This window comes from Arachis ipaensis, chromosome B4, assembly GCF_059453495.1.
Source record: "Arachis ipaensis isolate K30076 ecotype BB chromosome B4, ASM5945349v1, whole genome shotgun sequence".
Classification (NCBI taxonomy): domain Eukaryota; kingdom Viridiplantae; phylum Streptophyta; class Magnoliopsida; order Fabales; family Fabaceae; genus Arachis; species Arachis ipaensis.
In genome coordinates this window covers 135,208,919-135,236,906 of record NC_142439.1, presented here as the reverse complement: position 1 = coordinate 135,236,906, position 27,988 = coordinate 135,208,919, and the positions used below count along the sequence as shown (strand labels likewise).

Sequence of the window (27,988 nt, the reverse complement as noted above, 5' to 3'; positions counted from 1 at the left end):
TTCATTACATGTAAATAAAAGAATTTTGTAATGCCTTATTCAAACATAATCTAATGGTATCGGACATTGTAATTCACCATTTATGTTATGAGTTATGACAGTGAAATAATAAATCATTAGCGAGTATAAAAATAAGTGAAACAGAGGAAGTAGCAATAAAATAGACACTAGTAAAAATCTTTGAGAAATAAACAAATAAAAGGTGTACCACTAATACACTATCACTGATGACGCGTCTTCAGTATTCATCATTGCCCTCTCTAAGTCTCAACTTTGTGTCTCCTTCATCAATACCCAGCAGCTTCCGCTTACTTTTCTTTCTCTCTTCACAAAGAGTTTCTTAATTGATGTTATTAATTAACTGTTTAGTGTTAATAACCACAACTCTTGTTCAGCACATACATACACTTCTTCAAACTTCAAACATATGGCGTCCGCCTCTTCTTCCACTTCAATCCCACTACCACCACCACCAAGATCATGCACCTATCACGTATTCTTGAGTTTCAGAGGAGAAGACACTCGCACAGGTTTTACTGGCCATCTCTATGCGGCCCTCAACAGGAAGGGAATCACAACCTACAAAGATGACCAAAACCTTCGCAAAGGCCATGTTATTTCAAAAGAACTCCTCAAAGCAATTGAAGAGTCCATGTTTGCAGTTATCGTTTTTTCACCGGACTACGCTTCCTCCAGTTGGTGCTTGGATGAGCTCCAAAAAATCATGGAGTGCAACAACAAAGTGGGACAACAGATCGTGCCGGTGTTCTACGATGTGGAGCCTTGTGATGTGAGGCACCAAATAGGAACCTTTCATGAAGCTTTCAAGAAACACGAACAGAGACATAACCGTGAGAAGATCAAAAGATGGAGAGATGCGCTAACACAAGTTGCTACTCATTCTGGTTGGACCTCCAAAAATCAGTAAGCAAACTAGTCATTAACTTATTACTCTTGTTATTACTACAATTTATCTGCTATACATGTTCAAACTTTTAGATCCACATCCATCTAAACAAAACTGCAATCATTATAGGTACCATTTTAATAACATAGATCTGCTTGTTAAAATTGCTCCAGTAAATGGCATAATTAAAATGTTTCAGTAAAAATTTTTTAAGATCGATAAGAGATATTACTCTTAATATTATATAATATTATTATTATTTTATAATACTACATTTTAAATATTTTTCTAAACCAAATAGAGTGCAATGTTTAAACAACGATGGCAACAGTATACTACTAAAAATTAGCCACAATGTTTAAATTTTTTGTACAAACATATCAATTTTTAATTTTTTTTGTGACTGAAATAAATTAAACAAAGAAAAACAAAACAAACAAAACAAGGAACTGCCTAAATAGAGGGACAGTCCCGTTTAAGACTACTCTTAAACTCCTCCCAAGGTGAAAGAAGCTCCACATGCGAAAGTTGTAACTTCATCGCTATCTTTGTCATAGTATCTGCCACCGTGTTTGCATCTCTCATAATCAAACGAAAGTCAACCCGCCAATTCCAATGCATAATATCTCTTATTTTGAGCACCAGTAGATCAATAAACCCAAAACCATATTGAGTAACAAGATTAAATGCTTCCACACAATCCGTCTCACAAATAACATCTCGTTGACCCACATCCCAAGCTAAGAGATATCCTCTCCAAATAGCAAACAATTCTCCTTGAAGAATACTATTACTCTCAATCATTCCCAAACACCCCCTTTGCCAGCTCCCATTACAATCTCTAATAACACAAGCAAAACCAACACTATCACCCGAACCAAAATAACTAGCATCACAATTAATCTTAAAAGTACCAATGGATGGGGGATTCCAAAAACCATTTAGAGTAGAGGGAAAGGACATACGTTGTAATTCAAAGATATTCCTAAGCTCCTTTTCTGAAGTTAATGCCAGACAAATCACTTTTTCCGGAGGCCAAGTTTCATCGGGATTAAAGATGTCATTATTCCTTGCTCGCCATATCCACCAAAGTCCCGAAAAGAACTTGAACGGATGCTCTCTGCTATGATACAAGAACCAGTTCTTCAAATCCAAAGGATGACAAGAAATATCCAACCTATGCCAGACAAGCTGAGTTTTGGGACAATCCCGAATACAATGTAAAACCGATTCCTGGCTAGAAAGACATCTTGGACACTTATCCGATGACGACATCCCTCTTCTAAAGCGAAAACTTGCAGTAGGAAGAGCCTCCTTAAGACACAACCAAGCCAAAAATTTATGCTTTTCCGGAACAAGCTAGCGCCAAAGCCAAAGCCAATTCTCCCGCTCCTCCCAACCAAACAGCTGCTTACACAACCACAAGTAACCATTGCGAGAGTTATAGACTTTGGCAGCAGACCCACTCCAATACCAACCCACTTCCGGACCTGCTTGTTCATCTGGATTGTAAGAAAGAATATTATCTTTCAGATTTTGAGATAAAGGAGAATAAAGAGTATCCAAATGCCACCTACCAACCGACCAAATATCCTGTATCCGGAGATTCGAATCAGAAATGTGAACATAATCGATCTCATTAGATAACCGTCCTTCTTTCCTCCAGCTAGAAAACCAAAAATTCTGGTTCAAATCTCCAATACACCAAGCAAACCCATCCTTCAACACTTCCCAAGCCTTGCAAAGACACCTCCAAATGGGAGAGTCCTTGTTCTTAGGATAACTAAAACAGTCATATAGAGATGATCGGTATTTGGCATCCAACAATTGGACCCATAGCTTGTTTGGCTGCTGGAAGAAAGTCCAAACTAGCTTCCCAAGAAGAGTAATATTTACACAATAAGGATCTCTAATCCCTAAACCTCCATATTTTTTTGGAGTAACCAGTACCTTCCAACTAACAAGATTCAATCCTCTTCCATCAACTTGTCCTTTCCAAAGAAAATTCCTCATCATAGACTCCAATTTACTAATGATTCCTTTGGGAAAAATAGAGACCTGCATCTGATACGTGGGAATAGCAGCGACAACAAAATTAACCAAGCAAAGTCTACCAGCCCGATTGAGTAAACTTCCTTTCCAGCTTGCTAGCCTACTCCGAATCTTATCCAGGACACCATTGAAAGCTAAACGAGTCACCCTAGAATGGCTAAGGGTAACTCCAAGATACTTGCCCAAGTCCTGGACAAATATGATAGAGGATATCCCAGTGAAAACCTCTTTCCTTGTTGCAGAGACATTCTTGGAGCAAAGCGCTTTAGACTTCTCCACATTAATCTTCATCCCATATGCTTTGCAAAAAGTCTCTAAAACCAACATCACATTTTGCACTTGTCTCTTTGTAGCTTTACAGAATAAAAGCAAGTCATCCGCAAACATTAAGTGGGATATTCTTGGTCCCCCTCTAGAAATAGCAACCGGTTCCCACAAGCCCAAATCAACCTGATGACTAATAAAGCATGCCAATCGCTCCATACACAACACAAAAAGATAGGGTGACATATGATCTCCTTGTCTAAGACCTCGGCTAGGAGTAAAGCCATTCAGACGACTCCCATTCTAAAGAATAGATAAGGAAGAAGCAGTGACACAATTCATAATCAAATTAAGTGTAGGAATAGGAAAACCAAAGCTTTTAAGGGTATGAGCTAAAAACCTCCAGTCAACTCTGTCATAAGCTTTCTCCAGATCAATCTTAAATGTCAGTGTGCCTTTCTTTGATTTAGTCTTCTTCATAAAGTGGAGGACTTCTTGGGCAATAATGATGTTGTCAGGAGTTCCTCGTCCCGGAATAAATCCTCCTTGAAGCGGGCCAACAATCTCCGCAAGATGAGGACGAAGCCTATTAACAAGGACCTTCGTGATGATCTTGTAAACTACATTGCAGAGACTAATCGGCCTGAAATCTTTCATAGATACCGGTGATTCAACCTTTGGAATGAGAACTAGTAGAGTCTCCAACATTCTCGGATCAAGAGGAACACCGGAGAATGCCTGCTTAACCATCTTCCAAACATCAAGACCAATGATCTCCCAATATTCTTTGAAAAAGAAAGCTTGAAACCCATCAGGACCCGGAGCTTTAAAAGAGTTCATGTGAAAAACCGCTGCTTTGACTTCCTCCATAGTAACTGGTGCCGTAAGGTTATTGCAAGCTTTCTCATTTAGAGAAGGAAGAGGCACATCACCAAGGCAACCCAAATCAACATCATCCAAATGACAGAATAAGCTTTTATAGAAAGACTCTGCTTCTTGACTCAGAACCTCTGGATCAGTTTCCCACACTCCATCCTTGAGAAAAAGGCCATGAATCTTATTATGCTTCCTTCGCGCAAGAGTTTGAATATGAAAGAATCTTGTATTCCTATCCCCGAACCTTACCCACTGCTCTATGGACTTTTGGAACCATAGGAGCTCTTCTTGCACTAGAGTATTATTATAATCATCAAGCAACTGTCGCTCTTTCTGACGCAAATAAATACTATCCACCACTTCCAAACGCTTTTGTAAATAATTAATCTGCTGCTCTAATTCACATTTCTTAACAAAAATGTTGCCAAATACCTTCGAGTTAAACTCTAGTGAATTCTTCTGTACTTCCGAAAGCTTGCCATGAATTCCTCTATTACCAGACCACCATGACTGGTTCACAATATCCCTATACCCAGGATGAGTAGCCCAAGCAGCAATAAATCGGAAAGGTCGATTCCCTTTAGGCTGAGGACGACCTTTACAACGCACCAGAATAGGGCAATGATCAGACTGAAGCCTATTTAAAACTTCTGCATAAGCCTCTGGAAAGATAGATAACCAACTATTATTTATACAGACTCGATCAAGCTTTTTTGCCACGTCAACATAATTTTTCACCCTCCTGTACCAAGAAAACTGCCTCCCAATAGTCTTCAGATCAAACAAGCCACTATCCCCTAATGAAGTAGCAAACATGTCTGCTCTTTGATGAGAAAACTGACAGCCCTTAGATTCATAAGAAAATTTGACTTCATTAAAATCACCAAGAACAATCCAAGGTCCTTGAAAAACCATGGATTGTGCAACAAGATAATCCCAAAGGAGAACCCTTTTATTAAATTGAGGACTGCCATAAATACCACTACACCTCCAAATTAAATTATCAAAGTGAACCTCAACAGTAACACCCTGATCAAAAGCATCAATGAACTTACAACAAACACCCTTCATAGAGGATAGAAACCAAATACCTCCCTTATGCCCCTCTGCTTCTACTATACCAACAGAGTGATACCCAATCTTTCCCAGAATAATTTTAAATGCTGAAAAGGGGAGTGAGTTTCAACCACAATAAAGAAAACATGTCTAAATTTCCTAACAAGTTCCTTGCAATGCACACGGGCTAACTTATTAGAAGCACCCCTAATATTCCAAACAATCATATTTAAACTATACATAAATAATAGGGACAGAATAAATAAGAACATAAAACTCTAAACAGAATCACCAACCTCAATAGGTGGTTTGTCCTGCGGTACTGGCACACTCTGATCCTCAATAATTGCCACCTTCGGACCTCCTGACACTGCACCTGCCATGCTTCCATCTACTAAGGTTTCCTCCATTGTGCCACCATTTTTATCAACTGGCGAGTTCTGCAAGGAGGAAGGCCGAGGACGCTTCCGTAGAGAAATTCCACGACGTGCAGGAGTTTTGCGTGATGGAGATGGCGCAATTTCATGTTTTTCTCGCTTCCCCATCCTAATGCCAATTGATTTACCTCCATCACCATGCAAATTGGGTCTTGGAACCCTTCTCGAACCAAACTTGTGCTGCTTTCCATCTTGGTCCTTCAAACCTGATGACTGGCCCATTGTGAATTTTCCCTTACGGAGCACTTGTTGCCAACCCTCTCCATCATCCATGCATGCCTCATTAACATGAGTATCAGGCACGTGAGGAGCCAATGATTTCGTAACCACATCCTTCCCTTTAACAACTCCTAATTTCTCACCCAAATTACGAGGATTCTCACCCAAATCACGAGCTTCTGATTCAGCCTCTTGTTGAATCTCATGATTATTGTGTGGCACTAGTGTCGGGGCTTCATTATTTTTTTCATCACCAAAGGAATTCTCGTTTCCTTCCAAGGACTCCTTCTCCATGCACAACGATTTATCATGCCCATATCGTGCACAAGTAGCACAAATCAACGGTAAACTCTCGTACTCCACTTCATAAGTCACACCCTCCACTATAATATGTTTGATTACAGGCAACTCAAGATTAATTTGAACACAAGCTCGAGCATATTTTCCTCTTTCTGCAAGCTTAGTAGCCAAATCTACTTTCACCGGAATCCCTATTGCAGAAGCAATTCGCAGCATTGCTTGTTCCTGGTAGCACCAAATTGGAAGTCCCGAGACTTGAATCCATACCAACGTTGATCCAAAGGATTTTTCGCATGGCCTAAAATCCACATCCCATGGCTTTACTGCAACATAGTGACCGTCTATCAACCACGGGCCACCAAGAATGACTTTCTCACGATCCGTAGCAATATCAAATTTAGCCAAAAAATATCCAAACCCCACATCCAACAAATCAAACCCTCCTTTGATGCGCCATACTATCCGAAGCTTATGCATGAGAGCCGTGTAGCCATAATGCTTATCCAGCACCTTGATCACGATGGCTTCCTTGTAAGGTTCAGCTAGACAACTCTTTGCCTCCTTGGTAAAACTGACACTTGGGGGATGAGAATCACCCTGCTTACCTGTCACCGTCGCGATACCATCCCCAGATAAAGACCCTACTAATGCAAAGGCCTTAGACTTTTCTGCACCAATGACTTTATCTCTAAAAGAGACCTTGGATGGCTTTTCTAACCCCTCTCGAGAAGAACCCTCCTTAACACCGGATACACACCCACCCACGCTCTCCCCCTTATCTCTTCCCGATGGCATGGCCATCTTCCTCACTGTGTTTCACCCTCAACCGTTCGCCCACGCTCTCTCCTTCTCTCATTCTCCTTGAGTACGGAGTACGTACTCTTTCTCTGCTAGGGTTTTTACTCTCTAGTCTTTATATCAATTTTTAATTGAAAAACAAAAGTAAATTATAACAAATTATATTCTGGTTCCTATGATTTTTTTTTTCAAAATAGATTTGAAACATATCTACCCTACATTCATAGTTTAGACTTTAGAGTAATACATTAATTGAATCAATTTCTAAAAATTTTTTAGTTGAATATTTTAGTCCTTAGAAAAAAACTTATTATAAAATTAGCTTTTTGATTTTTTCATTCAGTTAAACAAATCAATCTTTAGTGGATCTTTCTTAGAAAAAATAAATATTTGAATTAAAATTTATAGTAATATATGGAATAATTTCTTTTCTTCTTCAACGTAGATACAATCACGAGCCAACGAGCTATAACTCAAATGGCATAGTCTCTCTACTCACTTAGAAATCGCAAATTCGAGTCTCTCTGTTTTTAGTAAAAAAAAATCACAATATGAACGAATTATTATAAATTTTAATTCAAATATAATCATGGAATAATAATTATATATGGTTATTTTAATCTACCATAATTTTCTTCTTGAATTACATATGAAATAAAGCTCTCGAAATTAGCTAATAATAAAATAATATGATAACACCATGGAGGCATGGAATCAATCACAATAGAATGATATTGATAATGAATGCTAAAAATGCAACGTAATAACCCAAATTAGTCCTAAAAAAAATTGTCAGAAAAATTTAATTCTCAGCAAATTTTAACCATTCAACCAGTCTCTGACTTTATATTTTATTAGACATATTAATCTTCGTCTTAAATTTTGGTAAAAAAATTAGACAAATCAATGCATATTGTTATTTAATAATAAAAAAAAATGATCCCTAAAAATTTTTTAAATTCTAAGATGAGTTCTTCCATACAAATAAATAATCTTATGTGAGAATTAATTTGTCTATCGAAATAAAAATTTAAAGGCTAATTTAATAATTAAAATTTGTTAAAAATTAAAATGTCAGACTAAAAAATTTGTAAAAACTAATTTGGAGTATTTCTCAAAAATATATATTGTATTATCCTTTTTTGTTTCTTAATAGGCATAAATAGATATCAAGAGTCATTAATTTTTTATGATGATTTATATAACCAGAAATACTTTGGTATAATACGGTTTGTTAGTATGTCACCTAACTAATAATAACTAGAATAAGACTTGGAGGAAGAACTAAATTAATTATACTATATAAAATAAATTTAAAAATATTATATTGTTTATAAATTAATTAGATAATATATGAATTAATATTAAATTTTATATTTATTTGTAAAAATATTTATAATTTCTATATAATTCAATATAATTATTTTAAAAAACCAAAAGAAAATATATAACAACAAAAGTCTTGTAAAGTTGGCTACTTTCTTAAATATTGACTTATGTGTGTTTTCTAATATTTTTATATAATAGAAGAATTTCTTATATACTATTATTCTGTTTTTAAAGTTAGGAGTGAGGCTCGAATTCGAGATCTCGTGAGGAGGAAAGACTATATCATTTGAGCTATACCTCGTTGGCTTCTTATATACTATTATACTTTATCATAAAAATTTAAATATAATTAATACTAAGAAGATATAATTTTTTTTTCATTTATTGTGTGAATATTTTCCATAAACAATCATTCAGACTTTGAAAAACAAATTTTATTTGTTTGTTGATATTTTCGATTTAATGGTATTGTATAGTGTAATTTTGAAGTTTTTTTAGTGTATTTGGATTTTGGAGATAATTAAAAAAAATTGAAAATAAAAATATAAAAAATGTAGTATAACATTATAAATATACTTTATTGTTTATTAATAACGATATATTAGAATATATCCATAATAAACAAATATTGTTGTATTATTATGCACTTTAAATATTTGTAACTGAAAATTGTTATTAATATAGTTTTAATATAGATATTAATTATATTTAATCGTTACTTCTTAATTTAATGGAATAATAATAGGTATTAAATTTAATTACTTTTGTATTATTACTATATATAATTTCTAATTTTTATTTTGCAAAATTGTAAAATTATTAAATTACCATGTATACAAAATTGCTGATGATGCGGCACAATCGTAGAAACCAATATGTCATAAACTCATTTTATAATAGATTTGTATCAATTTTATATAATAAAAATTAGATTCAATGAATCAGGTATCAAATTAAAATAAATTTATAAAAAGCTATATCAAATGAATAAATTACCTGGAAAATATATATAGCTTATTGCAAATAAATTTTGTAAAAAAGAAAATTGTTTTTGTAAACTTCAGTTGTTTTGTTTTGCGTCTTCCTTTATCTTATTACAAAATTTCTTTTTTATAAGAAAAGAAGTTGCTATATTACAAAGAAATTCTCTTTCCTTGAACAGCGACGAAGCAGTACTTGTGGAAAATATTGCTCAACATATATTTGAAATATTGATTCCTAAGTTTCCATCTTCAATGAAGAATCTTGTGGGGATTAATTCAAGAGTGGAACAAGTGATTACTCTCATTGGCCTTGGATTGAATGATGTTCGCTTTATAGGCATATGGGGAATGGGCGGCATAGGTAAGACCACTATTGCTAGAGCTGTCTTTGAAACCATTCGATGTAGTTTTGAAGTTACTTGCTTTCTTGCTGATGTAAGGGAGAACTGTGAGAAAAAAGATATTACTCACATGCAAAAGCAACTTCTTGATCAAATGAATATAAGTTCAAATGCTGTTTATAACAAGTATGATGGGAGGACAATAATTCAAAACTCTTTACGTCTCAAAAAGGTACTTCTTGTTCTTGATGATGTAAATCATGAAAAACAATTAGAAGATTTGGCTGGAGAAAAAGCTTGGTTTGGTCCTGGAAGCAGAATAATAATCACAACTAGAGATTTCCATCTGCTAAGGAAAAATAAGTTGCATGAAACTTATAACGTTGAAGGATTAGTGGAAAATGAAGCCCTTAACCTCTTTTCTTTAGAAGCTTTTAACCTGCCAAAACCTTCAGAAGAGTTTTTGGCGTTGTCCAAAGAAGTGGTCAAATACAGCGGTGGTCTCCCATTGGCACTTAAAGTATTGGGTTCCTATCTTAATGGTAGAGGTATTGAGGTTTGGCATAGTGCTATTGAAAAAATAAAGCATTTTTCACATTCTGAAATTATTGATGTATTGAAAATAAGCTATGATGGTTTAGATGATATGGAAAAAGATATTTTTCTAGATATTGCTTGTTTCTTTAAAGGATGGCAGAAACATCATGTAACAGAGATATTAAAAAGATGTGGTCATGATGCTGAAATCGGTATTGATATTTTGATTAATAGATCATTGATCACTATAGACAAATATGATTATGATTATTGGTTGGGGATGCATGATCTGCTTGAAGAAATGGGCAAACGAATTGTAATTCAGGAATCTCAGAATGTTGTTTGTAAGCGTAGCAGATTGTGGTGTTTGGAGGATGTTGAATTTGTACTTACTCAAAAGAAAGTAAGTGTCGATTTTTCTCAACTATAGGATGCATAGAATTAAAATAAGAATTTGACAATGTCTTTGATATTATATCTAGGTAACTAAAAACTATTTTTGTTTTTATGGTTATCTCAATCAGTATAGTTTTTTCATTGGTTTTTTTAATTGTTTATTTATTTATTTACGTGTATCTGTAGAAAACTAAAGCAACTCATGGCATCGTTCTACATGAGTGGTATAGCGAGACTGAAGTGAATCAGAGAGATTTATCTTTCTCAAAATTGTGCCAGTTAAAGCTACTCATTTTAGATGGCGTGAAAGCTCCCATTCTCTGCGATATTCCTTGTACATTAAAGGTATTTTGCTGGAGACGTTGTCCAATGAAAACTCTGCCCCTTACAGATCATCAACGCTATGAGCTTGTTGAAATTAATCTGTCTAAAAGCCAAATTGCAGAGTTATGGGATGGAAAGAAGGTAGATCTTTTCATCAACAGTTCTATCAAATTTTATTACATAAACATTTCCAGCATAAATATTAACCATGTGATATATGTTTTTTTTTTATGTTTTTCAGGTTTTAGAAAACTTAGAGCACTTATATCTATCATGGTGCAAGCAGCTGAAGCAAACGCCAGATCTTTCTGGGGCTCCCAATCTTAAAAAACTTAATCTTCGGGGATGCGAGGAGCTGGATTATATTCACCCGTCTCTCGCACACCACAAAAGGCTTGTTGAATTGAATTTAGAAGATTGTAAGAGACTTGAAACACTTGGAGATAAATTGGAGATGAGTTCACTCGAGAAACTAGATCTTGATAGCTGCAGTAGTTTGAGAAGACTGCCAGAATTTGGGGAATGCATGAAAAAGTTATCGATTCTTAATCTGAGAAATACAGGTATAGAAGAGCTACCCCCAACGCTTGGAAATTTGGCTGGCGTGTCTGAGTTGAACTTAAGTGGATGCGACAAGATTACTGGTCTTCTCTTATCACTTGGATGTTTCGTTGGCCTTAAAAAGTTGGTGTTACGTGCTCTTCCACAGAAAACTGATGGGTTAGAGTCCCTCACAGTCAGAGCTGATTATGATGATTCTGACAGCTCATCTAGAGAAGAGTCGACCCTTTCCTATGATATTGCCCACTTAGCCTCGTTGACGTATTTGGATTTATCTCGGAACAGGTTTTTAAGAGTTCCTATAAGTATCCATCAACTTCCCAGACTTACACATCTAAAGCTATCTTTTTGCGATGAATTGGAGGTTTTACCAGAGCTTCCATCAAGTCTAAGAGAATTAGACGCACAGGGTTGTTATTCACTGGATAAATCATATGTTGATGATGTCATATCAAAGACGTGTTGTGGCTTTGCAGAATCAGCTAGCCAAGATCGTGAAGACTTCTTGCAAATGATGATCACAGGGGAGGAAATTCCAGCATGGTTTGAGCATCAGGAAGAAGATGAGGGAGTATCAGTCTCATTCCCACTTAATTGCCCTTCAACTGAAATGGTCGCACTTGCTCTCTGTTTCCTATTTAACGGTATCGAAGGATTACAGCCTTCGGTGATCTGCAACGGGAAAGAATTCATTAACGCGAGTTTTTACTGGTGGTCTAGTTTATATAATTTGTTGTTCATTGTGTGCGTGAACGGTTACTATTTTAGTAAGCTGTTATGCCACCACAATCGCTTCCAAATGTTATTTCCATATGCTGACCATCTTGGTATCCGAGTACAGAGATGTGGAGCACGTTGGGTGTACAAGCAAGACATTCAAGATTTCAAGAAAAGAAAAGCAACTCTAGAAGACTTCAACTGAACATGGACATGATTTCACATTCTTCAGCTTCTATAAATAAGATGCTCGTGGTTGACTCTCCACTGTATGAACAAGAGATAGAGCCAGCCGCCACAGCGGAGGGCTCTATTCCCCATTTGGCATCTCGCAAAAGCTCTCACCCACCTCATAGCTCATGACACACCTTTCTCAATATGTTACATGTATCATTGCCAAGCTTAGATCTCCTCAGCTAAATGGTTCCCCAGATCTGAAGCTTTTGACACAGCTCATTGCATCCATCCCGAAAGAAATGTAAATCTTTTTTATATCAATATTGCTATTTGAACTTTGCATTTTAGTTTGTAATTCTTTTTCTTTCTATTTTTAGGAAAAATAATATGTTGCTTTCTGATAGAGGAGAGTTTATGTTATCTGATTACTGGGAATGTGTTTTTGTGTTAAATTGCGTGTTTCAAATTGTGAGTATGGAAAAAGATGGCTGGGGAGGAATATGAATTGAGCATTTGGGGATTGTAATTGAATTCATGTGTGACGGCTTTTCTTTTTTCTTTTCTTTTTGAATGTCTTGGGAAAAATATTTTAATCTTGGTTTCATGTGTAAATTGCTTACACTAAATTTTTTATTGGGTTTGAGGATTTTTAAGAAGATGGCGCTTGAGATTGAGAATGGTTTGAATTTTTCGTTGCTGCAGCATAGAACTTGTTTGACAACCCAGATTGAGATTCATTTCAGAGGGAAAGAGAAAATCTGCAGGCCATGGAGAGTACCAATGTCAACTTAGTTGCCATTCTTGTAAGTTTCGAGTGTTTTGATATGCGATTATTGATAAAGAATAACCTATATGTTGTCTAGTTCTGTGGGTTATGTCTTTGATGTACCTCATTAGAACTTTGATTACTAAAGTTTGATTGCCATATGAATCAAAGGTTAATGGGTATTGCATTATGTTTCTTCTTTTATACAGTGTCTTGGGGATTTGATAAATCAGTGGTGTTTAATTTATCTGTTAGACATGGTAATCGATGCATCATCCCTTAGAGAACATATAGAATGTGCAAAGCTTATCACCTTTACATTCTCTGATTGACCAATGATTACTTCAATGATGAATGCCGCCGAGATATCGGGTTTTAAACTTTAAACTTTTGATTCAGCCCAGGAACAGGTCAGCCAAGGTGAACCTGAAGATTTTTCTGATTATCCTTTTTTTCATGCCAAAATATAATTCCCCTTCAACTGAAACCATTGCACTTGCTCTTTCTTTCCTATTTGATGTTGACAAAGACTCGGAAGAACAGCCTTCGGTGATAATTTATGCATTGTCTGCGTGAACAGTTACTATTTTAGTCACTTGTTATGCCAACACAATCGCTTTCAAATGCTATTTCCCAGTAATTATGAAATCCGAGTAAAGAGATCTGGAGCACGTTGGGTGACTAAGCAAGACATTCAAGATTTCAAGAAAAGAAAATCCCAAACAGGGAAAACAAAAGAAACTCTTGAACTGAACTGTTGGGCCAACCGTGGGGAGCTCTCGACAACCGGGGAGAATTCGGGGAGGAATCAAGTGAGAAAACATAAGATGAGAAGACACCATATCCAACTCAAAACCTTAAGGTGTCAAGTTAATGGGTCTCTCATCTTATAAACTCCTCACTCTTCCATGCTTTCTTTGATGTGGGACTAACTTTAACACTCCTCACACTTGCAATACTAACAATCTCCCCCTCAAGTGTGAGCCTCCACATCAAGCACTAACTCCCCCTCTTTCTAACTCCTCCACCACCACGAGTATTCGTCCATCACACCGCCGCAAAACACCGCGGGACACGCCGCCCGGACCACCTTTGCCGGGAAGACTTTCGATGCTTCACCTTGAATACTCCTTAAACCAGACCGATTAAACCATCGGCTCTGATACCACTTGTTGGGCCAACCGTGGGGAGCTCTCGACAACCGGGGAGAATTCGGGGAGGAATCGAGTGAGAAAACATAAGATGAGATGACACCACATCCAACTCAAAACCTTAAGGTGTCAAGTTAATGGGTCTCTCATCTTATAAACTCCTCACTCTTCCATGCTTTCTTTGATGTGGGACTAACTTCAACACTCCTCACACTTGCAACACTAACACTGAACATGGACATCATTTCACATTCTTCATCTTCTAGGAATGAGATGCAGTTGGTTGACCCTCCAATGTATGAAGAAAAGGAAGAGCATGATTGCCAAGCTTAGATCTCTTCAGCTAAATGGCTCCTCATATTTGAAGCTTTTGACACAGCTCACTGCATCCATTCAACTGCCTTTTGAACCCAGAAAGAAATGTAAATCTTGGGTTTATTTGAAGTTTGTATTTTAGTTTTAATTCTTTTTCAAATTGCGGATATGAGAAAAAAGAGGGATAGGTTGGGGAGGAATATGAATTGAGCATTTGGAGGTTGTATTTGAGTGTGATGGCTTTTCTACCTTTTTTTTTTCTTTTCTCCTTGAATATCTTGAGGACAAAATTGAATCTTGGTTTCATGTGTAAATTGTTACAATGGGGTTATAGGGACTTTTTAATTGGGTTGGAGGGTTTTTAGGTAGATAGCTTGAGATTGACAATGTTTTGAATTTTATGTTGCTGCGGCAACGAGTGAGACTTGGCAAGCATGACGTGACAGATTCAGATTCATTAGAGAGTGAAGGAGAAAATCTGCAGCCCATGGTAAGTACCAATGTCAAATTAGTTGCCATTCTTCTATGTTTTCAGTTGTTTCGATCTGCGATTATTGATAAAGAATTACCTATATGCTGTCGGGTTCTGCGGGATATGTCTTTGATGTACCTGATTAGAACTTTGAAAGTTCTTACTTGATAAACCTTTAATATGCTGATTCCTTTCTTAAAACAACTGCATGTTTTCAATTTGCAGACATCTTTTCTTTCCAAAAAAGGTCCAGCTTTCAAAGAAAAGAATACACATTGGACAAAAGCAACTCTCTGTGCCCAGATACCTTTATATCTTCCATTTTTCAACCAAGTTCATCTTGAATTGTATCAAAGGATTTGCAGTGTAGGAACCATTCTAGTTTTGATTTTGTATCCTCCTTTAATTTGAAAACTTCTAATCTTATTGTTGTTGAAAATGAATTGTGATCTTAATATTGATGTAAGATTTTTTTCCCTTTTATAATCATGGTATGAAGGATAAAAAATTAAAATTTCCATTTTGTGAAATTACTAAAAGATATGTTAATGTTGATCTCGTAATCATAGATTGAATGTACCATGCATGCTGTACACTTCAATATTAAGTTACTGGTAAATTGCAAACTTGGATAGGTATCTCATAAAGTAGAGATTTGAACAACATATTTTTCTGAAGGTAAGATACATAGATTGAAAAGGCATGGATTTATTAGGAAATTTTGTTGCTTCATCATACATATTCTCCTCCACTGCTGTAACTTCTTTTATAATTAAAAATCTCGTGACATGTTCAGGAAAATGATATATAAATTTAAAATATGTATGATGAAGTTTTATGAAGGATTAATGCAGATAATTATTAACTCAAGTGCTGAAGACAATTTATAATCTGGTGCAAGAACTTTGATAGTTAAGTGTTTGACATGAACAGAGCTGAGATAATGGATTTATGTGAGACAAATATATTTGAAGATGATGTGATTGATGAAGTGATCAACTTTGGGAGAGAAGAAAGGTATGGCCCTTTTCCAAAAGCTAAATTTAATTTTGTTAGAAGAATAACTCTTGAAAGCTAATAACATTTTCACATTTTTTAAATATTTTTTAATATAGATGTTAGTATTGCATGTCATGATATAATGTCTCTTTCCTTTATACGCATTATGCATTATAATAACAATATTATGAGCATTGATTAAAAAACTGAGGGAATGATCATTCGGTAAGGGAAGGTGACCCCCCAAAGACAAAATAATCGAGATGATCCTTCGATAAAGGAAGGTGATCGAATTGAGATGATCCTTTGATAAGGGAAGGTGATCGGCAAACTTTTGGGAATGAACCTTCGATAAGGAAAGGTGACTCCTATCAATTTGATAATAATATATCTTTGTTGCCATAACTTCCTTCTTATGTATGTCTAAATAATCTTGATTGTAAATTGAACTGAGGGAATGATCTTTCAGTAAGGAAAGGTGATCCCCAAAGACAAAATTTCCATATGATCCTTCGGTAAGGGAAGGTGATCGATCAAGATGATCCTTCGGTAAGAGAAGGTGATCGCCAAAACGTTTGGAATAAGAACTTTTGGTAAGGGAAGGGAACTCCCACCTTTTATACTGGTTTGAGCTCAATACCTTCAATAAAAGTTACGAGAAAAAGTAATGAAAAGTATCATGAAAAGTGTGATTATGATTGTTCTTCTGTTATCTTTTTTATTTATAATTATGTTTATTATTTCATTAAAAAATCCTTCATTTATCCAAAGTTCCTTTTTGTATGATGTATGATATTGTTCAAGATCTTTATTTTGTTCAAGATCTTTATCTATTCTGTTTGACTTATATATGCCAATGTTACTATTCTTTTCTTATTTATTATTTATTTTGCCTTGTTTTATGGCCTATAAGGACATAAAACTAAGGTTTATGAGTTTGCATTTTATATGTTTTAACGCTATAGGCGTTTTGTGTGCGTCATACATGTCATACCATAAATAAATGAGAAGCATCTAAAAGTCACACCACTCCGACTAACAAAGACTTTTGAAATACTAATTAAACAACATTGCATTATCACTATTTTTATTTTAAAACTCGAAGTGACTAGGGATGAATACGATGACACCATATAGATAAACTATTAAGAAATTTTTGTTTCTCACCCCTCTCTCCGTACTATCTTCAGGAACGATGCAGTACAAAACAATACACTGCTCAGTTGAGGTAAAAAGACAAGTGCATTATTAGGAGCAAGCTATCGAGGACGTAAATACAAAACATTAAGCGTTTACCTTAAGAAGGAAGAATATGCGATTGTTTTAGCCATAGTTATACAAATTAAGAGAATTAGGATTTTCTGTGCGTCTTGTTTTATTTTTATTGAGTGATTGCAATTGTAACTATGATATTTCTTTTTATGATTATTTGGTATGAGTAAAGCTTGTCATTGTTGAGCCTTCATAGTTTAGCACGCCCGTTTTTCATGTTAATATTTCCAGATCCACTTATATTTTTCAACTAGTAACTATTCTAATAAAAACTAATTATTCAATATTTTTATATATAAATTATTTTATATAAATATTTTATATTTGTTTTAAAAAAAAATTCGCAAGGTTTTGAATATCAGCTACTAAATATAATCCACATAAACCCTAACTTAGTTTAAAACCATTAGGGTGTTATAAGTGCTTGAGATATGTTACTTAGCATAAAAATACTAGTAAATTTAGAATGAACATCAACAAAACAAATGTAATACTAGTAAATGTAATACTTCAAATGTCTGCAAACACCAGCTCAAGTGGTGATTTGTATATAGTTTCAGTGCTAGAAAAATATAAACGATGTATTTTGACAAGAGAACAGATTTCACACATATTATCAAGGTGAGGATAGGCAAGGAGCAATGTTTAACAACAGTAGTAATAGTTTTTATTGCACAGTGACATAATCTTTTATGCCACAATTCAATGTTTGATACAGAATTATAATTAAAAGAAGAAGCATTACAAGTAGATGCAGTATTACTATTTAAACTGGTAGGAGAAGTATGAAACGGATTACTTTGATTATTCACTAAACTAGGTTGAGGTTTAAGAGAAGAAGTTGGATAACATAGAGTAGTACATGAAGAAGAAATAGACTTTGGCACAGAAAGATGATCAAAGGTATAGATGCCATCTCTAACTATGCCTTGGAAGAAATGCTTACGAGTAGCCTGATCACGAATTACAACAAAATTAGGTCAAAATTCAAAGAAAACATGATTATCAAAGGTAAATTTGGATACACTCATAAGATTGTGTGTAATTTCAGGAACAAGTAAGAGATTATTAAATCAAAACGATAGTAGCAATTGTAAACAACATGATCAAATTGACCACAAAGTTGGCATGAAGGGCGATTATTGGTGAAACCAACTCTGCCTCTACCTCTTGAGTTACGACCACCTCTTTCACGTCGTCCAAAGACGCCTCTATTATCATTGAAGGTCATAGAAGATTGAGCAAGGTTTACCATGTGCATACTTGTGTCAAGTTTCTTGAAGCGATCTAACATATTGTTAAATGCAAGAAGATAATTTTCAGCCTCTACAACACAATACGACCCCAATTTCGACATCACAGTGCCTATATACACTGAATACTCTCCTGAAAGGTCATTTGAAATAGCTTAAATGTGATCATCTTCCAGTATGATATAACCAATAGCAAAAAGAGAGTTAACAATCTTACGAATCTAAGCCAAATACTCTAATGCAGAGGCACCTTTCTTATCCCAAATTTCATAAAACCAAGTTGAACTAATTACTTTATTCTGAAAATTGACAATCGTCAATGCAATGATCCAGGAAGAGAGTGTTAGATCTTGTAGCTTCCAAGTCTTGAAAGATTCTGACTCAGATTGTATCTTCTTGATTGAATCTTTAGTGAATTGTTCTAAAACTTTGTCTGCATAAAGATGATCTTCTATGCTTATACTCTGAATAGTAAGAAGAGCCTGATATCTCCATGTTGAGAAGTTATTCTCGTTGAGCTTATTTGAGATAGGAGAAAATGCTTTTTTGTTGGTGAAATTTGCTAAAGAAATTTCCATGATAGAAGGAGAAAGAAACACTGATGATGGTGTGGGATGGAGGGAGAGATAAATTAGACTCTAGATATCTTATTAAATCCTAAAAAATCTATTTCAGAGTACATAGCAATAAATCTTTGATGAACGAAAAAAAACAAGTATGAATAAGAAAAAACATAAGAAAGAAGAGAATTTTTTATTAAAATTCACAAGTAAAATTGTATATTACAATTTTATATCTTTTACACATATATAGTACAGAGATATACAACTGTATGTATATAGAATTCTGTAATATACTGCTAACTAACTCATTAACCACTTGTAATGTTAATAATCCCAACACTCTCAATAATTAATAATTACATAAACTTAAATTTCATTATTCGAATAGTGATTGCTATGTTATTATAATGCACTAAATTTGTGCTAATGCAGAGTAATGAGATGTGTTGCTAAAGTAATGCTAAAATCTATATTAATTATTATTAAATTATTTCTAAATATTCAGTCTAACAATATTTATGTTCTAGATATTCAAGTTTATCATTTAGAACAGAGTGTTAAAGATAATTTATGTGTTTATCTCTAAATTCTAAGAAAATATTAGAGTAAGCAAGCAAATTACTATTACCAAAAAAAAGTTTAATTATTTTATTGGTTTTTATAATTTTACTAAATTTTTAATTAAAATCTTATATTTTTTCAATTAAGTCTTTATATTATTTTTAATTTTATAATTAGATCATTTTCATAATAAAATTGTTAAAATTAACAAAATATTCCTCCCAAAATACATGTGGTCAAATATCTAGTTAGGTTTTTAATTATGAATACCTTTAATCTATGAAAAAAAATATTCAATTAACTCTAATACTTTTTACAAAAAGAAGGACCTAATCATAAAATTCAAAACAGTATAAGAACCCAATTGAAATGAAAAAAATATAAGAATCTAATTAAAAATTTAATAAAACTATAAAAACCATTAAAATAATTAATAAACAAAAAAAATAAATATTGAGTAAATATTCTGACTATTTGCCTAAAAGACAAAAAATCTCTTCACAATTTGAAAATTTTTAATTGATTTTTCACTAATCAAGTAATTGATCTAAATGACTTTTATAAATTATGACTTACTGATATATCAATAACCATTTAGGCGAATTACTTAAATAAAATTTAATTAAAATTTTTTTAATTATGTATGAATATTTTGTCTTTTAAACAAATAATCAGAACTGAAAAAAAAACATTTACTCCTAAATATAATATATTACTTGATATAGTTCAAAAAAAAAATTACTTGATATACAATTCTTGACATTATTGAATGAGTCAAGTAAAAACTTGGCCTTGTAATATGACATAACACAGTTGGCCCATTTGTGTCTTGGCATTACAAGGCAAAGCATAAACTAATAAATCAAACATCAAATGTTATCACTTTGTTCATCATATGCTTCTTGTATTATGGTGCATCCATTTAAGCCACTTTCATTTTCACTCCTACCCAAATACCCATCATGCTCTTCTTGGCCACACCAATGTCCAATGGTCAATATTTGTCTTCTTTGATGTTTATTCCTTTTTTTTAATGTCCCTTTAATTGTTGTATTTTAATTTGTTCTTTGGAGTAATCTTTAATTTGTCCAAACCCTATTCACCTGGTCCCCCTTTCGTCATCTCTATACACATGATGTTCTTAGGTTAATCCCCCTTTTATATATATCTTTCTTTTCTTGTGGTCAACATACAGTGTTGAAACTATTACATCAGAGGAAATTTCCACACATCTTGGGTAGGCCAAGTTTCAAAATCACAACAACATCTTCACAAGTGTTCTGTCCCCCTTTTGCTTGCTTTATAACTAAATAATGTTATGTAATAATATATTATAGTGTATGTAAATGTATAAAATTTTATATTAACTTGTGGCTATGCTATATACACACCTTATTATATGATTTATTCCATACTTTTCAATATATACAATGGATAAAAACAGTCATAAACATAACTATTTAATTTATAATTATATATAGTTGATCTAAAAAAGATAAGAGTATTTTTAATTTTTTATCTATAAACCATAAAAGATACATAATAACAAATCTAATAAATATCCAAAACCTTTTCAAATATTATTTATCAAGTGAAATTGGTAATTGATTTTTTTTTTTTTTGGGTTTGGTTTCCAAATGATAATATAATATATATTCTGACCCAGTGTTGTAGTTGCCAAAGGAAATTTTTCTTCTGATACTTTTCTTAGGCCATGATTCAATATATACTAAAGTATTTCAATTATCTAATATGCAAAGTTTGTATCTTAACTTTCATATTTATCTTTTGGAACAACTAACTAATAACACAGCTTTCTTTTTTCCTTACAATGAAACATTTGAATTTATTTAATTTATTGAAAACATGGCAAAAGAAACTAATAAGAATCTTTATGATTACATAAGGCGTCATTCCTTTTCATACATTCTATGGAAGTAAGTATTTAAAGAATAAGGCTTTACTCCAATATATAAATGTAATCTTTTCTCAAAGAAAAAACAAATAAAAAAGTCTTTTTTTTCCAACAAAATTTCATTGATTAGATATTAAAGACTCAACCTTATTAAATATACATCAATTTATTAATAATAAATTCCCAAATAGATTTATAAAAAATATTTACTCAAAAATTATTCAATTATATTAATCTTTTTATTATTAAAAAATCTAATTTATTTTATAATAATATTTTTTAAACGTAATTATTTAAATACATTTAGACGCATTCAATTGTTGACACAGTTGAGCTTGTTAAATAAGATTAGATAATAATATATACTATTATTTATTAATATAAAAAATATGTAAAATATTTTATATAATAAAAAATAGTTAATTTGTACTGTAATATCAATAAATATCAAAGTATTATTAGAATTGATCTAAAAAAGATTATATTTTATACATGTATTGTGTTTATAGTAGCTAAAATTCTAATCTAATTTTTAAAATCTTTGATGTTATGATTTTAAATCCATCAATAATTCTACAATATCTCTACTAAATCAGACAATTTAATGATTGTTGCAATTTAATATTTTACACGTTTAATTTACACTTCTAATTTTATATTAAATCTTTTTTTATAATTACTATTATATATAATTGTCTCCTCGCTCGTGTCTTAAAAATAAGTAACAAGTTCTTTGATTGAAATATTTCGTCTTCCTCTACGTAATCTTATTTAAAATTATTATGAGTAATGTTATAAGTAAATATTATTATTTTTTTATTAGTATTTAAATAATAATAATTTATATTTATATTTATTAAACTTTATATATATAAATTAATATAATTTATATCTATATATTTTAGAATTTATATATATAAATTAATAAAATTTATTTATTAAAAATAATTTAATATTTATATTAATTAAATAATAATTAAAAATACTAAAAATGGTGGTGAAAAGTTTCTCAAACATCATTATACACGTCTTAGAAATATTTTAAATTGATGAGTGTGAGATATTATAAGAAAAATACTCATTAATCACGGGTAAAAAATTTTGATATGGAAATAAAATGAGTGATGTACTTTAACATGGTAATTTTTGGTGTTTTTTAAAATTGTGGAAGTACACAATTCGGACCCTCCGATTTGTGTTTAAAAAGTTAAAAAAATTCAGAGTACACAAATCGGAGGGTCCGATTTGTGTTAAAAAATTTGAAAAAATTCAGAATACACAAATCGGACCATACGAGTTGTTTGATTTTAAAATTTTGCTTAATAAATCGCATGGTCCGACTTGTGGTTAGGCAAATATGAATTTCGGAAGCTAGAAAACGGATCCTCCGAATTATTTGTTGTTATTAATTTTTTTATGAAAGGAAGAACTCGCATGGTTCGAGTTCTATTCATTGACACCACATGGCTCTGAAGTACCTGTATTCCCTACATCTGAGTCCAACACCACTTTTTCTTCCATATTTAAATTAACACTCTCTTCAATCACACTTTTTTAAATTATATTTGAAAAGCATAATCTATTTATAAAATAGACTACATTTTTTTTCATGTTATGTTATTATAAGAGAAAAAAATACAATTATGACATCATTTAAAAAGTATAACCTTAAATATTATAAAAATTATTTATAAAACGTAGCAGTATGTTGATATCTATAGGTACACGTTTTATAATAAAGAGAGTGCTTTTAAAAAGTAACTTATTTATTCTATTTTGGATGCGTCTCAAAAGTGTTCCTAATGTATATAGGCCCAAATACATATACTATAATACTACACTTAGAGAATTTTTTATTTCCTTTTTACACCACCACCAAAATTAAACCCGCGCCCTTCATCTTCAGAAACCTCACCACCACCTTCGCTGTTTTCACCCCTTCACCTTTGCTCACCACCACTCACCGGCGCCCTTCTCCTTCGTCTTCATCTTCGCTCACCGGCGCCCTTCACCTTCACCTTTGATGCCCTGTACGCCGCGTACCCCGACCGTAGCGCCGCTACCAGCGATGTTGTTAGCAGGACGATTCTCCCTCTGCCATCGCGCTTCACTCTGTTCGTTGCCTCCACAAGAACGCGCCCGGGGTGTTCACGCTACTCACCATCGTTACCTTTGTCTCACTCTGTATCCTCTCTGAATCTCTACATCTAGAATGGAGATGCCTCAGGGGTTTAGGGGTTTTGAGATGGTGCGTATGAATTTTTTAGGGGTTTTGATTCATCTAATTTGTTTGTTCTGAGTTTTAGCGTTTTTATTTTGATTGTTTTGAATTTTTCGTGTATCTGATTTTTGCCCGGCCATCGCAGTTCGTCACTTCCTTCATCCGTTCCTTGCGGCATCATTCACGTCGTCTTCTCCATTCTCCATTAGCGTCACAGCATCTTCTCTCTTCTTCGCCGCAAGCGTCGCGTCGTCTACCCTCTTCTCCGTCGTGAGCGTCGCATCTTGTCATCTTCTTCTATGGACTTGTTCGTCTTCTCCACCGATGCAATAGTTTCGTTCATCATCTCTGCCAGCGCAACCTTACTTGCCGCTTTCTGCTCTGGCTCCCTTCGTCTCTGGTAAGCTTCCATTTTTCCTCTTCCCTTGTTTTTTGCCTGATTATATGTTGAATAGTGAAACATTACTTGTAATACGGTGGTTTATGTATTGACTATACTCTTTTGTGTGAAACCATTTTGAGAAAATTGATTTCTAATGTTTTGTTTTGTTACTTATTTGTTTGATAAGAACATCCCTGGATTAAAGATGTAAGAAGTAATGCAGGTTATATTTTGTTTCTAATGTCTTCTTTTGTTTCTTGTGTTTATGTTTTCTTTTTGGTATTTTTTATGAGCTTTGATTTATTTTTAGTGCCAATAGACATATTTTTCAAGTTTTAAAATCTCAGTCGCGGTAAAGATTGACATTAGGGTAGGTTAAAAAGTGCAATGGAGACAATACTTTTTTGTTGTTCTTCAAGCCCAGAACAAAAGTTTAGGCACTGCAAATTAGGTTTTGAAGGTATATAGTGACCTTATGGGATTTGTTTACGGTGATGATCAATCACTTTAATTCTATATATGCTCACATGACTTTAATTCAGAACATAAATCCAATAGAGATTGCACTGGAATTGGATATCAATGTTGCTTGTGTTGATAGAATTGCTTGCTTCGATGATATTTTTCTCTTAGTGCACATTATGGAGCATGCATTAATTGTTAACCACGTTTAGGTTGAATTCTAAGCTTGATTTAGCAGATCACTGCATGAAGCTTGGTCTGAGATTTAAAATCAGTTAAATTTATTTTGTTTGCTTTTTTCGACAATGGCTATTGTTATCAGTGCAAGATGATGATTTTTAAGAGGAATGACTTGACTTTTACTGTAATATCACGTACTGCAGTTTTGAAAAGGCCTTTGATGAAGTTATTTTTCCAAAGGGGGAACCTAATGCTATTTCTATTAGTAAGAGAGATGTCGAGCTTTTACAGCCAGAGACATTCATTAATGATACTATCATTGACTTTTATATTAAGCATGATAATAGAAGTTATAATATTGCTATAATTTTAATGAGTATGTACTACTTGTATTATTCAGAAATTGGTTTTCTCCCCCTTTCTCTGGCATTTGTACATGCATATGTGTTATCTCTGTATCTCATCAATTACCCAGGGAAGGAAGGAGGGTAAATCTTTGTAAGAGTGAGCAATATGTATTCCAGTGTTGTAATTTTTGCAACTTCAATAATATACTTTTTCAATAGCTTCTTCTTTCAGAAGCTTGCTGATTTAGACAGAGATCCATCAAGTGCTTGTGAGGGTAAAGCAGCATTTCAACGCGTTTACAAATGGACAAGAAAACTGAACCTTTTTGAGAAGGATTATATCTTTATTCCTGTTAACTACAGGTGAGAGGTTTATACATGTGCCTTGCTTGCCCTTTTGGAATTTGCTGCATCCTAATAAGAATTACTGGTGCCTTGATGACAGTCTTCACTGGAATTGATTGTCATTTGTCATCCTAGTGAAGTGATAAGCTTCAAAGGCAAGATATCTTATTTGCCTATCAATTTATATTCAATATTTTATTATAGATTGAAACACAAAAGTAATAGCTGATTATCCACAAAAAGGTAGGTAGGTGGAAGCAGTCTATTACCTTGTCAAAGAAGGATAACCTCTATATGGATGCCATGGAGACAGCCTCACAATCTGGTGATCATGAACTTGCGGAGGAGTTGCTCGTTCATTTAATTGATCAGGTACCAGGTTCAGTTTCCAATTGCATATATGATTTATTTTCTTTCAACATCCTTTTGTTCTCTGCTAATGCACTGCGTAATGGCACACGGCACTAGACCTTATAAAAATGTTACTATATATCCATTCCTTTTACAATTTACATTGGTTATTGCATATTAGCGGTATGACTTGTAGCATGTGCAATTTTAGGCCTATGTGTTAGGCTGTTAGCATTTAACAGTTTCTGTACTAATAACAATAAATTTTACAAAATTAACCTAATAACCCTCACTAATTGTTATTAAAAAATATTGGTGTCTATTGCTTCTTGAAGTGTTTATCTTAGTGCTGTTCAGCTTCCTTTAGACAGCTAGAACTTACTTGAAAGTTGATGTCAATGAGCACCTATTTAAGTTGTTTATCTAAATATATCATTTATATTTAATTAATGGCAGAGATGCCGCTTTATTGCAACCATATTGACTTAGAAAAGATGCATTTTTGTAGTATATTTTAGTGGACTTTGTGCGGATATACATGTTGGTGATGATTGTTAATATTGGTTTAGTTGAACTTAGACTATAAACTAGTTATCTACTTGCATAATTTCTAAATAAAAATTGTCATATAAACAATGACTTCGCTCCATGAGTTTTGTTTAAAATTTTTTGCTTATTAAAATGCATCGTATCCAATCTTCACTCTCCCCTCTCCTTCTAGAGTTATACAGGTTACCACCTTTTACTTGTTTTAGCATGTAGTAATAGGCTCAACATTGTTTCTCTTATCTGAACTTAAACTGTTTTTCTTTGTGGGATAAATTTGGTAAAATAACTTCTGATTATAGACTTGTTATAACTGTTGAATATCACTTGTGGCAATGGCTTCTCAGCTTTCCGAGGCAAAGAAACGAGAACGGGCCTTTACGAATAGGGAATGCTGGAATCAGTTGCACTTAATGGGAAAAGCCAAGAATTTGCTTCAATATATGTTCAACTTGGTCATGCTAGGTGCTTTATTTGACGTCAATAGTTTTTTCTCTGCTATCAGAAGATTAATGACTTTTATTAGAAAATAGTTATGTAGGATATAATATTTTAGTTTTTCATAGTTTATTAGTAATAAATTCTAAGTGGTCTAATGTATATTTTGATATGGACATGCTTAATTTAGTGTGAGATGTATGAATATTCAATTATGATCATTCCAATATTTTTAGTTCATTATAAATATATTTTGTTTAAGGATAATTTTTATTATTTAAAGAATATTATTTAGTATTATTATGTATTTATTTTTATTTTATAATTTTTGACTAATTTAATTAAAAATACAGGATTATATATATAATCATTTCACTAAATATTAGGTTTTAAAAAAAAGATTATTAGAGGAGAGAGTAGAGAAAATAATGAGGGATCTAAGGTTACACTTATATAGAGTAGTAGTTATGGTATACAATGTGGTTATGCTTTACAGGTGATGCAGTAGCGTTGAAAAGCGTAGCCTATTCTGGTAAAAATGGAAGTTGAAAAGCGTAACTTTTGGTTCCGGACAGCATCACTTGAAAAGCGCATCTTATTCCCAAATGTCAAAAGCGTAGCCTTTGAGAATAGGCAACGGCCGAATAGGCATCCCTCACTAAAGTGTCTTCGTAGCTCGAAAAGCGTAGCCTTAGCCTAAGACATCATTTTTTTTTTCACTTTTGGCTACACTTTTTAAGTATACCTGAATGAGTGTTTTTCTTGTAGTGCATTAGAAAAAAAAGTCGCGAGAAAAAAAAGAGAATAGTGAGAGTTTTAATTGTTCTTTTTTAATCCTAAGAAGAGAGTAAAAATGAGTTTTTAGATAATAGGTTATCGAAATTGATTGATATTCTAATTGATTTTACCTAACATGACTAACAGAGTAAATTAAACTAAAATCAATTATAGCTGTACGGTTAATTTTTTTTCAAACGAATCAAGTTTTAAATATAATTACTTCGTCTCATACAAAGAAACTTATAAATACATGTAATAGGTTCATTACATGTAAATAAAAGAATTTTGTAATGCCTTATTCAAACATAATCTAATGGTCTCGGGCATTGTAATTCACCATTTATGTTATGAGTTCTGACAGTGAAATAATAAATCATTAGTGAGTATAAAAATAA

General features: G+C 33.2%; 2 protein-coding genes and 1 long non-coding RNA gene across 12 annotated transcripts; 2 read left to right on the top strand and 1 right to left on the bottom strand.

Moving 5' to 3' along the window:
• The first annotated feature begins 228 nt into the window (after window positions 1-228).
• On the top strand, window positions 229-17,431 carry LOC107635083 (TMV resistance protein N-like). 6 transcript variants are annotated; one of them, XM_088483679.1, is made up of 8 exons: window positions 229-924; window positions 9,401-10,502; window positions 10,682-10,960; window positions 11,061-12,575; window positions 12,977-13,077; window positions 15,204-15,344; window positions 15,912-15,995; window positions 17,168-17,431. In XM_088483679.1, the coding sequence occupies exons 1-4, from the start codon at window positions 428-430 to the stop codon at window positions 12,300-12,302; spliced, it is 3,120 nt and encodes a 1,039-aa protein (XP_088339805.1). In that variant the 5' UTR covers window positions 229-427; the 3' UTR covers window positions 12,303-12,575; window positions 12,977-13,077; window positions 15,204-15,344; window positions 15,912-15,995; window positions 17,168-17,431. The 6 variants fall into 6 exon arrangements, with proteins under 6 accessions (XP_088339805.1, XP_088339807.1, XP_020977504.1 ...); XM_088483681.1 differs by lacking the exon at window positions 15,204-15,344; XM_021121845.2 differs by having other exon boundaries at window positions 15,912-17,431.
• Window positions 17,432-17,899: 468 nt separating this feature from the next.
• LOC148569337 (uncharacterized) lies at window positions 17,900-19,251 on the bottom strand. Its single transcript, XR_015880819.1, has 2 exons — window positions 18,720-19,251; window positions 17,900-18,635 (listed from the first exon to the last, which is right to left on the bottom strand). It is a non-coding gene; the product is annotated as an uncharacterized LOC148569337 (long non-coding RNA).
• Window positions 19,252-23,365: 4,114 nt separating this feature from the next.
• On the top strand, window positions 23,366-27,060 carry LOC107635084 (putative ubiquitin-like-specific protease 2B). 5 transcript variants are annotated; one of them, XR_015880817.1, is made up of 6 exons: window positions 23,366-23,789; window positions 23,908-24,162; window positions 25,353-25,496; window positions 25,579-25,633; window positions 25,726-25,850; window positions 26,723-27,060. XR_015880817.1 is itself a non-coding variant. In XM_088483684.1 (5 exons), the coding sequence occupies exons 2-4, from the start codon at window positions 24,062-24,064 to the stop codon at window positions 25,592-25,594; spliced, it is 261 nt and encodes an 86-aa protein (XP_088339810.1). In that variant the 5' UTR covers window positions 23,366-23,789; window positions 23,908-24,061; the 3' UTR covers window positions 25,595-25,633; window positions 25,726-26,610. The 5 variants fall into 5 exon arrangements, 2 of the variants coding, with proteins under 2 accessions (XP_088339810.1, XP_088339809.1); XR_015880818.1 differs by having other exon boundaries at window positions 25,722-25,850; XR_015880816.1 differs by having other exon boundaries at window positions 25,579-25,850.
• The last annotated feature ends 928 nt before the right edge of the window (window positions 27,061-27,988 follow it).